Source organism: Drosophila pseudoobscura, chromosome 3, assembly GCF_009870125.1.
Source record: "Drosophila pseudoobscura strain MV-25-SWS-2005 chromosome 3, UCI_Dpse_MV25, whole genome shotgun sequence".
NCBI classification, from domain to species: domain Eukaryota; kingdom Metazoa; phylum Arthropoda; class Insecta; order Diptera; family Drosophilidae; genus Drosophila; species Drosophila pseudoobscura.
In genome coordinates this window covers 6,244,044-6,258,180 of record NC_046680.1, presented here as the reverse complement: position 1 = coordinate 6,258,180, position 14,137 = coordinate 6,244,044, and the positions used below count along the sequence as shown (strand labels likewise).

Genomic DNA, 14,137 nt, shown 5'->3' with positions numbered 1-14,137 from the left:
TTATTTGTGAAATAGTCTTTCTACTGAACAGAGTGGAGTGTCCACGAAAGAAAGAAAAGTGAAATCAGCAAAATGCTTCAATTAGACAGCAAAAACGGCGTTATCCTCTCAGGTGTGCTGTCAGTGGTCTTTGCAACTGTCTATATACTTCTAAAGAGTGAATATTTTTGGTGTATGTATTCAAATTGAATACAATGTTTGGCCGAACTCATACCTATTTCACTTTGCAGATATATCGAGCGATCTGGGCTTGCATGTTTCGGCTTTGCAGATTATGGGAAGCATATGCCTAGTAATTGGTGCCATAAAGGTACGTATAAGTCTGCCTCCCTTCCAGCTGCACTTCAATTGATCCTTATCTGTTTGTCTAAATATAGAACTGTTATAAGCTTTTCGTGCCTTGGATGATAACCTGTGGATTCTTCTTGTACCTCATGGTTTACCTGGGGGTTGCAATGATGGTCAATGGATATTGGCTCTTTCTTCCGATCATGGTAGTCCCATTTACAGGTATACTCACAGGACCACATGCTACTGATTTCGATTCAATAATCTATTATCTGTCCCTTAATTACAGCGTATCTCAGTTATGCCCTGTTCTCGGTTCAAAAGGCATTCGACAGAATGCGTAAGGAAGAACCGCCATCGTACGAAAATCTGGTTGGGAAAAAGGATTTTATAGGCCACATATAATACCTATAGAGTTGTATATGAGAACATTCTTATACACACATACTATACATATGTATATCAATCGTAATTATAAATCTAATCGGCAGCGCATTGACGATTCTTTCTTGAAATAACTGGGTTCTACACATTGAACACAGATCTTTATATTTATGCCCTTGCTTAGACGATTGTAGTTTTACACAGAAGTCTCGATTCTATAAGGTAATCGTCATGACGTACAGATCAGACCGGACCCAATCATGTCTGTATTCCTCTAAGATAAGATACCGCAAATAAACAAAAATCGCCCCATTTGCGAGCTATGTTTCCTCGATTTGGAAATGTTTGTGAAATTCCGTGACATCTTCATTGCACTGATATCCATTTTACTTTCAGTCAATTTATCTATTTAATAACATATTTGGAGATAGCACAGCATTAATGAGAGATCTAAATAATTAGATATTCTTTACCCTGTACTAAAAGAGTATAGGGATATATAAATTTAGTTTGGATAAATGAATAGTGTACCCACGTATGTAGGTATGTTTTCTGAAGTTCCTGGGAAGTATTTCGCAGTTGAGGGTGGGGGGCTATAGAGATAATTAGTTGTGCAAATCGATATTGCAGCCACTGTAGAACTACCGGTGAGGTAAGATCGAGACCAAGTTGTTCTATTTACACTACTAACCGGACAGACCGACAAAGAACACTTGTGCGCCGATTTGATTCAATTTCAAAATATAAACAAAACAACTGTTATTAACAGCATCGGCCTCTCCTTGAGCAGAAGCTGTTAACATAAGCTTGGACTTGTAACGCATTCAAACGGTTCTTTCAACAGTGACTTGATTCTCTGTATCCCGGGTCACAGTTATGTTAATGCAGCCCTACCTATCGATACGAAGGGAGCGCAATCTATCGATGTAGAATTTCATCGATATTCATACTGAGAAACTGCCACCACCAGCAATCAGCTGTCACAGCTTATCGAAGAACTGCCATCTCGATTGCATTTGTGTGGGATATGTTCCGGTGGACGGCCGTTTTCGTTAAAAAAATTCGAATTAAATACATTTATCGTTGCGGGAATGGCAGCAGCACCTGGAATCGACGGCGTGTACTCCATTCGGTTGGTCATAGCCGACTTTTATATGGAGAAGCCGCAGTCTGGCCTGGATCCCTGCTATTCGGAATTGCGCGGGAAGGAAATCAAGCGGGTTGGTGTCGCTAAACTGGAGTACATTCATCTTTTAACGACTCCTACTGAATTTTACGGAATTTTCGTTTGTAAACAGGTGCCGATCATTCGAGTATTTGGGGCCAATTCCGCTGGGCAGAAAACGTGCATGCATGTGCACGGCGTATTTCCCTATTTCTACATACCATACGATAAGAAGGACTTTGAATCCTTGGAGCGCGGCATCTTACAGATCGCCATGCACCTGGACAAGGCCCTCAATATATCACTGGGACAGGGCAGCTCCAATGCCCAGCATGTGTTCAAGATCCAGTTGGTCAAGGGCATGTAAGTGAAGCGCATCAGATCATGCTTTAAGTGAATCTTAGTCATGTCTTACTTTTCAGCCCCTTTTATGGCTACCATCGTGTGGATCATCAGTTCCTCAAAATATACATGTTCAATCCCCGTTTCGTGCGACGTGCCGCCAATCTTCTCCAGAGCGGGGCCATACTCAGCAAGAACTTCAATCCACACGAGTCCCACGTTCCCTACATACTGCAGTTCATGATCGACTACAATCTGTATGGGATGAGCTATCTGCATGTACCATTGGAGGTGGTCAAGTTTCGCCGTAGCCATGAGGATGAAGGTAACCTAGGGTTTCTGTTTCCCTTTAAGCCAAGTCTAACGAAGTAATAATTTTTCAGTGGTTCCTTATCCGAATGTGAAGCCCGAACAGCTGCTGGAGACATCTAGCGTCAAGAAAATGGCCTGCAGCTCCTTGGAGGTGGACGTCAGTTCCAACTTCATACTGAATCGCTTCCAACTAGTCGCCAAGGGCAAGGGCAGTCACACAAATCCTGGCATTGAGGCCATTTGGAATGACGAGAATGTGCGCCGTCAAAAGTTGGCTCAGAGCTACGCCGCAGCAGCCGATGAGCAGAAACTCAATGCGGTAGGGTCTTGGTCAATGTATGAAAATTATATAGCTGGCTCATGCTGCTTCAGATTCCAGTCCTGCAACTGCCGCCCACACAGCCTCGACTGCATGTGGAAGTCGCCGAGAGTGATGTTTTCTACCGCACGGCTCTCGAGAGCAAACTGCTTACCCTGGAGCAGTCGACGCTATCTGACCAAACCCTGTCAGATCAGACGCATCTCGGCAATTCCACTATGCAGACCACGTTGCCCAACAGCAAGGAGCAGCGACGCACATTCAATCTGCAAAAACTGATGGCCAACGCTGTTTATCCCGAAGAATGCTCCCAGGATCAGCAGCATCAGCTGGTGAACGCTTCGTTTATCCAGAATCATGTAGCCAGCAGCAGCAATGGCAGCCTTTTTGGCGCTTCCTTTGCAGAAAAGGACGAGTCTGCCTGCATGGATGAAACGCTGGTGGATGAGGAACTAGTCTTGAGCCTGACCCAGCCGCATGGAGCTGTGCCACACGATGCAACTTGTAGGTAAACCAGTAGCCATCAATCTCTAATTAACCATTCATATCCTTAACTCTGCTCCAGTGAGGGAAGAAGACCTGGAACTGCTTGAGATCCTGCAGCAGCTTGAGGAACAAAGTGCCAATGAATCGCGCATTGATTTGGACAGCTCGTTGGCGCCCCTGTCGCAGCAGCACAAACACTGTAAATGCCAGTTGAAAAATGATCGCAAAATGGCTTCATTTCATTCTATTGTTCCTTTAGTTGAGCTAACTCCAGAGCTGTTGGACAAGGAGACAGCAGCAGCTGCTGTCGGTCCTAACTTGGGGTCCGATGAAGACTGTGATTCTGAGGAGGAAACGAACCCTGGGAGCAAACATGACTTCTCCACCGCCCTGGACGACATCGATGAGCTTTTGCTCAAACTAACTCCAAGTCAACCTACACCCAAGGTGCAGGGGGAGCTAGATCCCACACCGAAGGTGCCGCAGATTGATGGCTCTGATGATAATCAGCGTACACCAAAAAAGTTGAGAGCCAAGGCGAAGCGAAGCCCCCCAAAGACGCCCACTACACCTAAAAGGGAAAGCCTATTGAGGTCTCCTCGCACACCCAAGTCCAGTGCGGCTAAGAAATATGCACCGCTGCCGCTTACCATCGGCAGCAGCTCCACGAAGAGTGAGCACACCTGTGTAGATGGTAGAACCAAGAACTAATTGTCCCACGTATATTGCAGAAAACGATGTGGAAGCGGCAGGGAAATCCATGAACCCTCGACTCAGTCTGCAGCTCGACCAACGACCGGGTACACAAGGGTATGTCAAAACCCAGGCCCTTTTAGTCAGTCTGTTCCTCATTTCTTATCGTTTAGGCCAGAGTTTTCGCTGCGCAAGAAGCTGGCCATGACGGAGTTGCGCCGCAAAAGTGTCGAGGAGTCGTCAAACAGTTTCGTCCTGTTGCAGAACGAGTAGGGGAATAGTCTCCTCCTTTCCTTTGGCAGTCAATTAAATTGAGCTTTTCTTTGACAGCTTCACTCCGCGGCGGAGTACCAGGAGCCGCACCCGCAACCTCGACAAGACCCACCTCATCTGCTCACTGACGCCTCGAGTGAGAAATCCCAGCTTATCGGACCTGTTCGAAACAGCGGATGATCCTGAGGAAGAGCAGAGAAAACCACGTCGTAGTGCGCGTCATCAGGCTGAGAAAGAGAGTCCTTTGGAACCGGTGGCCAATAAGAGGAGACCCCGAAAATCGGAGACAAATGCCCAGAAAGTGGCGAAAAAAGACCAAGGTGAATCCCGTACAGATTTAGTTACACCAGATAAGAATAGCAGTCGTACGATACGTGAAAGTATTCGAAAGAGTTGCGATGCGCAAGAAATAAACTTGGCAGAAGCCCAGGATGTGAATCCGCTGCAAGAGAAGGAAGCAGAGTCTGGGTCTGAGGCCAAGCCAGATCAAGAAACAAAACAAAGCGAGGACACCAATCTGCCAATTAGCGATGATGAGGCGATCGAGTCCGATACTGAGGGCGATCAAATGTTCACAAAACTGCGAAAGACCCCAAATCTGAGGCGTTTGCGTAAGAGTTTCCGCTCGGAGGTGTTGACCAAACAGTTCCAGGCGACGCCAACCACAGGGACGCCGCCTCCAGTCGATTGCCTGACCACTCCGCAGCTAAGTCCCAGGAGCAACGAGAGCCAAACACCGGAGCTAATGAAGAGCTTCTATGAGCACTCATTGATCATCAACAGTCCGTCGGTATTTAGTGATCTCATAGACAGCCCCCAGCCTTCTCCTGCAGATGCACCTGTCACGCTGAAGGATGGCCCCTTTGTCATTGCTCCCTTGGAGCTGCCACCCACCTACGATGAAGTGGTTCGCGGGTGCCGTAAGCTGGACATACCCGAGCACGAGTTCCAGCCGCCCTTCTACAGCAATCCTGCCGATGTGAGCAAGGTAACAGAGGTGGGATTCCTGGTCCTCCACATTCCCGGCAACAAGCTCAACGACTGCGATCCCTTTCAAAGCGTCCTGGGCAACGACAAGGGGTTGGCCGCCTGGCGCCGTCAGCAACTTATAGCCATCGGGGGCCCGGCCATGTTGCAACGTCATCGGGGCGAACAACGCATTCGGGAGTACTTCAGCAGTGGTCAGAAGATTGCCATTGAGCCGGCACAAACGGCGCCCACCCGCCAGGAGGCCAAGGTCTGGCTGAAGGCGAGGCAGCTGCTCCGGCAGCGGGAGGAGCCAGAGAGAGGCAGCGATGTCGACAGTCCCATCAAGGTCAAGCGCCAGAAGATCACCATGATGCTGCAGAACGATGACGGCGACGCTGACAGCGAAGAGGATGTGGATTGTAGCCTCAGCCTCACACCAATATCCCAGACAAGGACAAAAGGAACTCCCATAAGCAGTAAGGGTCAGGAGTCCTCGCGTTCCAGACGCGGAACCAAACTGAACTTTATGGCATCCTTAGACGAAGCAGCGGAACCCCAGCAGAATACCGACGGAGGCAGTTCCCAGCCCAGCGACCAAAGCAGCGTGTCTAGCAGTGCCGCACAGGCGGAACTGGACCGCACCTCATTCTTGCGGCAGCTGGATGGCCACCACCAACAGGAGGGACACCACGAGCTCAGCTTCGGCCTGAGCCACGCCACACTGGACAACACGTTCGGCTTCAAGGTGAACCTGGAGAACCTGCAGCAGGCCAAGGCGGACATTGAGTGCAACTATTTGACCATAATGACGCTGGAGGTGTTTGTGGCCACGCGAGGCGAGCTGCAACCCGATCCGATGCACGACGAGATGCGCTGTCTGTTCTATGCCATCGAGCACAGCCTTCCGGATGCAGATGCGGATGGGTCGCTGCCCAGCAAGGCTTGTGGCTACATCATGGTCAACCATGCCCAGGATCTGCTCAGCGAGGGACTGATACACGGCTTGGACAAGGACATCGAAGTTCAGGTAGTATCCAATGAGGCAGAGGCAATGGAGGCTCTGTTGGCCTTGTGTGCTCGCTGGGACGCCGATATTTATGCCGGCTACGAGATCGAGATGGCCTCCTGGGGCTATGTGATCGATCGGGCCAAGCATCTATGCTTCAACATAGCCCCTCTGCTGTCCCGTGTGCCCACGCAGAAAGTGCGCGACTTTGTCGACGAGGATCGCGAGCAGTTCACCGACCTGGACGTGGAGATGAAGCTCTGTGGGCGCATACTGCTGGACGTGTGGCGTCTTATGCGCTCCGAGATTGCCCTCACCTCTTACACCTTCGAGAATGTAATGTACCATATCCTGCACAAGCGCTGCCCCTGGCACAACCCCAAGACGCTCACCGAGTGGTTTGCCTCGCCCTGCAGCCGCTGGATTGTGCTGGAGTACTATCTGGAGCGGGTCAGGGGTACGCTGGCGCTGCTCGATCAACTGGATCTGCTGGGACGCACCAGCGAGATGGCCAAGCTCATTGGCATCCAGTTCTACGAGGTTCTATCGCGAGGATCGCAGTTTCGAGTCGAAAGCATGATGCTCAGGTGAGTGAAACAATGCCCTTTGGAGGGCTGGTGTCCTTTGGTAACCTACCGTCACCTTTCCAGAATTGCCAAGCCCAAGAACGTGGTGCCGCTCTCGCCCAGCGTCCAGCAGCGGGCGCACATGCGGGCGCCCGAATATCTAGCGCTGATTCTGGAGCCTCAGTCCCGCTTCTACGCCGATCCCCTGATTGTGCTCGACTTTCAGAGTCTCTACCCCAGCATGATTATTGCCTACAACTACTGCTTCTCCACCTGCCTGGGCCGGGTCGAGCATCTAGGTGGGAGTTCGCCTTTCGAGTTCGGGGCCTCCCAACTGCGTGTGTCCCGCCAAATGCTCCAGAAGCTGCTGGAGCACGACCTGGTCACGGTGTCGCCTTGCGGCGTGGTGTTTGTGAAGCGCGAGGTGAGGGAGGGCATACTGCCGCGCATGCTTACCGAGATCCTGGACACACGGCTGATGGTCAAGCAGTCGATGAAGCTCCACAAGGAGAACTCTGCCCTCCAGCGGATCCTGCACTCTCGCCAGTTGGGCCTGAAGCTGATGGCCAACGTGACATACGGCTATACGGCGGCCAACTTCAGCGGACGCATGCCGGCCGTGGAGGTGGGCGACTCGGTCGTCTCCAAGGGCCGCGAGACTCTGGAGCGTGCCATTAAGATGGTGGAGGCCAACGAGGCGTGGAAGGTGCGCGTGGTCTACGGCGACACGGACTCGATGTTTGTTTTGGTCCCAGGCCGCAATCGAGCAGAAGCATTCCGCATAGGCGAGGAGATAGCCCAGGCCGTCACCGAGATGAGTCCCCAGCCAGTGAAGCTGAAGCTGGAGAAGGTCTACCAGCCCTGCCTGCTCCAGACCAAGAAGCGCTACGTCGGCTACATGTACGAGACGGCCGACCAGGCGCAGCCCGTCTACGAGGCCAAGGGCATTGAGACGGTGCGAAGAGATGGCTGCCCGGCAGTGGCCAAGATGCTGGAGAAGGTGCTCCGCCTGCTCTTCGAGACGGCGGACGTCAGCCAGGTGAAGCAGTACGTCTGTCGGCAGTTCACCAAACTGCTATCCGGACGCGCCAACCTGCAGGACCTCATCTTTGCCAAGGAGTTTCGCGGACTCAATGGCTACAAGCCAACGGCCTGTGTGCCCGCCCTGCAGCTAACGCGGTGAGTAGAAACTGTTGCTATTTCGGCACGAATCCATCTCCTGAACAAACTCCATTCACAGCAAGTGGATGCAGAAGGATCCCAGGCGGATACCGCGACGAGGCGAGCGCGTACCCTTCATTATCATCAACGGGCCGCCGGGTATGCAGCTCATTCGTCTGGTTCGCAGTCCTCACGACATTCTGGCCAACGAGGGACACAAGATAAATGCCATCTACTATATCACCAAGGCCATTATTCCGCCTTTGAACCGCTGCCTGCTGCTGGTGGGAGCCGATGTCAACGATTGGTTCACCAGCCTGCCGCGCAAGCTCCTCATGATGCCCGCCCTAGCCATGGCCAATGAGTTGGCCAGCGGTCGGGGCGCCAAGTCTACAATATCCCAGTATTTTTCCACCACCAGCTGTGTGATCGATTGCGGCCGTCAGACCAAGGCCGGCATTTGTCCCGAATGCCTGAGGGACGCCACCAAATGCGTTATCACACTGTCCGACAAGGTGGCGCGCCTGGAGCGCGGACATCAGTTGACGCAGCAGATCTGCCAGTCCTGCTGTGGCCGTGTGGGCAGCCTACAGTGCGACTCCCTCGACTGTCCCGTGCGGTACGTGCTGGAGGTGAAGCGTCGCGATGTCCAGCAAATTGCACACATTCGTAGGCTGCTCGAGGAGAATTTCTAACAAGTGTATATGTCGGCCTTTTATTATTATTTGTCAAAGTAATCATACACAAAGAAAATCATACACTGAGAACCATTTTATAGTCAGCACATTTAATTGACCAAAATACACTGAGAGGATAGTCTTACGATAGTCTTAGTCAACACACTATATACTCGTATATTTTGTTACTTTCTGCGCATTTAAAAAAGTTAAAATTGCATACACTTTGTTTGCCAGATATCCCACACATTTAAAATGGCCCTAGACACTACTTGCAGGGATTGTTGCTCTTGTGTGTTTATAATACTAGAGGAATTTGTTAACTATTGATATCTAAGCTTACTTTTGTGATTGTTTTTGTGTGTGTTTTATGAATGTTTATATGAAATATGTGTATGATTAAATAATGCCTCAATCTGCTGTTTTAAAAGAGTTTACTCCTCCGATTCCATCTCGGCCATAATTGTGTGTGCATGAATATATGTATAGATATAAGTAATGTTTTTTAAAATTATTCAACTTTGAATTTCACTTTTGATTATGGTTTAATGCTACGATTAAACAATTTCTTTTCAATAGTTAACCAAATTTATAACAATTTGTATATTTTCTTGTTGTATTTTTCCTTTTTGGATTACTAATTTTGAGCAGTTTGGCAGAAACATCCAACAAATTACAATATATAATATTACAAAAAAATGGTTTGCATTTTTTTTTCCTTAAAAAATACAAAAAAAAATACCCATCTTTTAACTCTCTTATATCTCATCGTCTTCATCATCCATTTCAAACATCATGGCATCATTCTTGGCATCAGCATCGGCGTGGTCCTGGCGAGTGCGATAGGACTTCGAGTTGTTGTCCGTACGGTGGGAAGCAGATGCTCCAGTCAGATCCAGTCCGCTATCGTGGAGCTTGTTGCCTGATGGTTCCCCTTGCTGCTGATAAAATAACGAAGACATCAATCAGTTCGGACAGACGACATTTGGAGGACATGTGAAGGCGAAATATATTCTAGCTGCACATCAATTAACACGTTTTAAAATAACTATCGTCACATTCGACCCAATCAAACTTTGGCTCTATTTAAATTCACAAATCCACTCAAACAAAGAGTTGGATCAATATTTGGCGTCTGGTCTGAGGCAACAACGACCAAACAACGACATTTCGCTGATGGCCACTAATTGAATTAACAGCGTAACAAGCTCTCATTAATTAGATCAGTCGAATCTGCCTTGATCTTACCTTGAGGGCGGTGTCACGGGTCTCCTCGTAGTCAGCCGAATCCCCCTCGCTGAGGCGACGCTGCTGAGCACGCAATTTGCAATTGCGACGCTTCTGGTTCTTCTTGCGCTGACCGAGGATGCTGGAGTCGTGTCTGTGGAAAAACACATCAAATTTATTCATTTATTATACTTATTTACTCGTATAACTCACCTAAACACTTGCTTCATGATTTGGTCATTAAATCTAACAGTCTTCTTGCAGCTCTCCGAAAGGCCTTCCTCGGTCCGATCTTCCTCGGGAATTCCATTAAAGGATTGCGAGAACAGAGAGCTCGATGCATCCACAGAACAGGAGTGCGAGGAGAAGCCACAGTCATCGATGGAGGAACAGCTGTCCGACATGGACGGTCTCGGACCGTAGCGACTGAACCGCTTGAGGATTCCCCTATTGACATTCTCGCTGCCAATGGTGCTATCGTTGCACTCCGAGTAGCTGCGTTGCTTGCGCTGTGGCACCATGGGTGTTGTGGCATCCTTCTTGCGCCCCAGTGGACCGTCCTGCTGGTCGAGCATTTCCTCACACGCAGACTCCGAGTAGGAGCGTTGCTTCTTGTTTCGCTTGCGTTGCTTCTTGCTTGGCTTTTTATGCAGCTGCTGCTGTTGCTCCTCATCCTCCTCCGTGGTGATGGAAGTGTGTGGTGGGCGTACGGTGATGACCACGGCATCATCCGTGCGCATAATCTGTACGTCCCTGGGGGGGTTGGGCTCGCACTCATTATTTTTATCGGTCTTTGCCTTGTAGTGCCCGTAGACCTGATATTCTTTGAGACCGTTGGCATGCAGACCGGCCAGATAGCTCGTTGGGGCCTTGCTCTCGGCACCGAGAAAAAGCTTCATTATCACATTGTTGTCCCAGGCCTCTGCTTCGATGCTTTCGATACAGTGATCCTTATGGTACTCCTCCATATCCACGGACGGTAGCTCCATATAGAAGGCATAGTGCGTGGGATAGTAGCCACTGCCAATGGTGGCAAACTTCACGGATACGCTCCTGTCCGTCTTCAATGTCACGATGGAATCCGGCTGGACGTGGGCCACATCCAGAACAAAGGCCATGGCATTGTCAAGCGCATTGCAGTCGAATTTGGGCAGTTGATAGTGCACGGAATCCTTCAAGAACGTACTGGGTGTCAGGGCGGGCGGATCAGGGGGTGCAGCTGTCTCTGTGGATGATTGGAGACGAAATTGGATGAGAAACGGATCAGGGAGAGAGTAACTGTTCGAGCGTTTCACCTACCTAACTCAGGGGTTTCCGGCATGTCCCCATCGGCATCATCCTCCACGGGGGACTCACTGTTGGAATGCAGCTCCACTCCGCTGTCCTCGCGACTGAGGTAGCGTAGTGTGTCGTGCATCTGGCGCTGCTGGTTAACACTCTTGCGCACCACAGGCAGGGTGATGCTGAGGCGACGCTTCTCCGTGTCAAAGCGGGCATTGCCAGCCTTGTCGTCCACAACAAAGGGCAGATCAAGCTTGAGACGGTACTTGGCACCCAGTCGCTCGCTCAGCAGATAGACTGACTTGGCTGTGACATCCAGCTGGCATTCGGCAGTGGATCGGAGTAGGGGCAGTTCAATCTCCACGACAAGGGAACGCGGCACGGTCACATGCAGCTTGGCATCGAGCTCATCGGTGTACTCCGACAGGTCCACGTCGTGGCTTTGCTTGATGGAATACTTGGGCACCGCGAACTCCGGCACTGGTGCCGCCTTGGTTTTCATGGGTAGAATTTTCGGCTCTGAATTGGAGGCGGGTGGCTTCGTGGGGTACATATGCTCGAGGGGATGCGGTTCCTGCTCCTCCGGTGTGGGATTGGCGGCCAGCTTGCGTATCACAGTGGGTCGGGCTATGCCCTTATAATCTAGCTTGGGATACTTCAGATTGGCACGGTCCAGGGCTACCTCGTACTCGCGCTCGACTGCGTCCAGCGCTGTGTCGATCAAAGCTTTTCGAAACTGGGAGTCACGGGTGGACAGGTGCAGGGCATCCGGATGGAAGACCACATCGAAGACCTTGCAGTGGTTGTTCTTCGCATCGCAGTCGTCCCGCCCCCCCGTCTGGGCCATGGGTATGGACCAGCTTAGGCCACGACCTCCTGTCTCCGGATTCATGCCCACCTCGCTGTTGGGCCGGGCAACCTCCGGCGAACTGGCAATGTTGATGAAGCATTTCAACTCACCGTCAATGGACGTCTTCACCACAAATCCCGGCTTGGGGTGTACGAATTTAATGTCAACGCCTCGCTCCTTCTCCAACTGCGTAATCTCCTGCTCGTAGATCTTGCGGTTCTCCGGGTCTTGGACCTCCTCGACGTAATCGAAGAATAGCTTGCGGAACTCCTCCTTGCTGAGCGCCTCGCGGATGGCCTCGAACTCGTCCTTGGTTATGTCGGCGCGCTCTTCATTATGGAGCTTTGAGTGTTTCTTACGTGAGCCGGCGGCAGTTGACATAGCGCTCTGTCTGACGATCACTACACAATGGCTCTAACGGCTCTCTCGGATCTATGATCTCTCTTCCCGCACTTGCACTTGCACTTGGATATTTCTTACACAAATAATATTTTCTGGATATTTTTTATTTTCGATTTGTTGTGGAGTGGGGTTATACTTAAAACACTTGAACACTTTGATTTTCCGTTGAAAATGCCTTTGAAACAGTCAAGCTGTGCTTCTGGAAAGAGAAAAAGGTGAACGAAAGCAATTAAGAACGGCTGATGCAATGCCAGTGGAAGTACATTTGTATTGGAAACAGTGATAACGGAAACTACCGGCAGGAATATAATGCTCTTAAGAGTTTCACCTACAATTGCCCTAGGTCTTGTCTTGGCTTCCCTTCCCCCGTTCAGCAAAATTAAATCTCACCCAAATAAATATATGTAGGTATCACGAAATTCTAATCTTCATCTACAGGTAATCGTAAAAATTTTAATTTTATGACGCAGTAAGGTCGTCTGCCAAAATTTGCCGGCCCGACTGTGTTTTGGTAACTTTTATAGTGGTGTGGTAGTAGTTGTGGCCGGCGGACACAAGAATCGCATTATGTAAGCAGCGTGTAGTCCATGCGTATTTTATTTGTTCAGCAATAAATAAACAAACTGCGTAGTTTCATTTCTTAGATCCCTCTTCCTCTCTCCCTACTCACTCACTTGTGTGTTTATTACGGTGCTTGCGCGGCGAGCGAGAATTTAGAAATGAGGCGAGAGCTACACGAAATGCCGGCTGTTGGGGTCGGTCGGTACTGAGAGAATAACGAATAGCGTGGAGGAGCTGCGCAGAGAGGGGCTCTTGATAAGTGAAAAAACCACTTGCCCCCAATTGTTTGTGTTTTCCTCTGCTGTTAGCGAGGTTCTCTATGTATTGTGTTCCCCCATGTAGTGCGATTTGTTGCGCAGCCATGCTAAATGTTATGGTTTCCTTCGTATTTACCACCACCACCCACACACTTAAGACCAATGATAATAATGTAAGTAACATGTATTCACATGCAAGCACAAGTCTGGAAGAGAGATAGGGGAATAGAAGACTCTTCTCTTCGGTTTGTGTGTATCTTTCCTTTCCCAGAGGAAAACTGGGAAAATGTTAACAGTTACGTGACCAAACACATGTTCGGAGTTGAGTGTGGGGTAGGGGGAAGGAAGGAAAACTCTTGTTTGATCGATACAGAGTAAAACTAATTGATTTTCTCTAATGATGTGAAACCGGTCGGACCAAACTTGATATTAAAGGAGGGCCTATACTGGTCGGCGAAGAAATCATATAAACAGCCATCGACGGTCCTGAATATGTACATATGCATGTAGGTGCCATGCCTTTCCATGTATTAGATGTGGAACAACAAATCAGCATCGTCTCTTGCAGGCCTACTCTAGAGACCTTTCCAAACTGGAGAAGAGAAAAACTTGAATAGAGAACGAAACTTACCTTCAAATCGAGTTAATATGCGTTTAGCAGAATTATATGCAATACAATTTTGTTTTGTTAGTTGAAAATCCCTCTTTTTTAATACCAGTTTCACGTTCTAGAAACTATTTTGGTTCGACCGGCTCTAGAGCTGGCAGAAACAACGATGTTAATATCGATTTTAGAAATATACCAAAATATACCATCTCATTTAAAAAATATACTGTAAATATACTGACGAATTAAAGTTCTATTATACATAATCCTTGATTCTGATATTCCGACAAATATTACTAGCTAGATAGAAC

General features: G+C 49.2%; 3 protein-coding genes and 1 long non-coding RNA gene across 7 annotated transcripts; 3 read left to right on the top strand and 1 right to left on the bottom strand.

Annotated features, from left to right (window-relative positions):
- Window positions 1-2: 2 nt before the first annotated feature.
- LOC4803638 (uncharacterized) lies at window positions 3-1,006 on the top strand. Its single transcript, XM_001360289.4, has 4 exons — window positions 3-172; window positions 231-310; window positions 378-510; window positions 578-1,006. Exons 1-4 carry the CDS (start codon window positions 73-75, stop codon window positions 691-693), a joined length of 429 nt encoding a protein of 142 aa, XP_001360326.1. The 5' UTR covers window positions 3-72; the 3' UTR covers window positions 694-1,006.
- Window positions 1,007-1,658: 652 nt separating this feature from the next.
- On the top strand, window positions 1,659-9,265 carry PolZ1 (DNA polymerase zeta catalytic subunit). Of its 2 annotated transcripts, XM_001360288.4 has the most exons (12): window positions 1,659-1,892; window positions 1,971-2,200; window positions 2,260-2,504; window positions 2,563-2,810; window positions 2,864-3,314; window positions 3,376-3,495; window positions 3,556-3,969; window positions 4,028-4,106; window positions 4,163-4,258; window positions 4,320-6,824; window positions 6,888-7,982; window positions 8,044-9,265. In XM_001360288.4, the coding sequence occupies exons 1-12, from the start codon at window positions 1,764-1,766 to the stop codon at window positions 8,657-8,659; spliced, it is 6,228 nt and encodes a 2,075-aa protein (XP_001360325.3). In that variant the 5' UTR covers window positions 1,659-1,763; the 3' UTR covers window positions 8,660-9,265. The 2 variants fall into 2 exon arrangements, with proteins under 2 accessions (XP_001360325.3, XP_015039221.2); XM_015183735.2 differs by lacking the exons at window positions 1,659-1,892; window positions 1,971-2,200; window positions 2,260-2,504; window positions 2,563-2,810 and having other exon boundaries at window positions 3,143-3,318.
- Window positions 8,795-13,954, bottom strand: Nop17l (Nop17 like). 3 transcript variants are annotated; one of them, XM_015183733.2, is made up of 5 exons: window positions 13,851-13,954; window positions 11,168-12,600; window positions 10,082-11,093; window positions 9,890-10,022; window positions 8,795-9,582 (listed from the first exon to the last, which is right to left on the bottom strand). In XM_015183733.2, the coding sequence occupies exons 2-5, from the start codon at window positions 12,378-12,380 to the stop codon at window positions 9,400-9,402; spliced, it is 2,541 nt and encodes an 846-aa protein (XP_015039219.2). In that variant the 5' UTR covers window positions 12,381-12,600; window positions 13,851-13,954; the 3' UTR covers window positions 8,795-9,399. The 3 variants fall into 3 exon arrangements, with proteins under 3 accessions (XP_015039219.2, XP_015039220.2, XP_001360324.3); XM_015183734.2 differs by having other exon boundaries at window positions 8,795-9,579; XM_001360287.4 differs by lacking the exon at window positions 13,851-13,954 and adding an exon at window positions 13,076-13,196.
- On the top strand, window positions 12,600-13,044 carry LOC117183515 (uncharacterized). The gene is made up of 2 exons (XR_004468617.1): window positions 12,600-12,805; window positions 12,872-13,044. It is a non-coding gene; the product is annotated as an uncharacterized lncRNA (long non-coding RNA).
- Window positions 13,955-14,137: the final 183 nt, after the last annotated feature.

Bases quoted from the DNA above. Each gene is read 5' to 3' on its own strand.
- LOC4803638 (XM_001360289.4), top strand. From the start codon at position 73: ATGCTTCAATTAGACAGCAAAAACGGCGTTATCCTCTCAGGTGTGCTG. The intron at 173-230 runs GTATGTATTCAA...TTCACTTTGCAG, and splicing joins AAAGAGTGAATATTTTTGGT to ATATATCGAGCGATCTGGGC. The intron at 511-577 runs GTATACTCACAG...CCTTAATTACAG, and splicing joins CATGGTAGTCCCATTTACAG to CGTATCTCAGTTATGCCCTG.
- PolZ1 (XM_001360288.4), top strand. From the start codon at position 1,764: ATGGCAGCAGCACCTGGAATCGACGGCGTGTACTCCATTCGGTTGGTC. The intron at 3,315-3,375 runs GTAGGTAAACCA...ACTCTGCTCCAG, and splicing joins TGTGCCACACGATGCAACTT to TGAGGGAAGAAGACCTGGAA. The intron at 4,259-4,319 runs GTAGGGGAATAG...TTTCTTTGACAG, and splicing joins TTCGTCCTGTTGCAGAACGA to CTTCACTCCGCGGCGGAGTA.
- Nop17l (XM_015183733.2), bottom strand. From the start codon at position 12,380: ATGTCAACTGCCGCCGGCTCACGTAAGAAACACTCAAAGCTCCATAAT. The intron at 10,023-10,081 runs GTGAGTTATACG...GTTTTTCCACAG, and splicing joins ATCATGAAGCAAGTGTTTAG to ACACGACTCCAGCATCCTCG. The intron at 9,583-9,889 runs GTAAGATCAAGG...TTATTTTATCAG, and splicing joins CCCGTGACACCGCCCTCAAG to CAGCAAGGGGAACCATCAGG.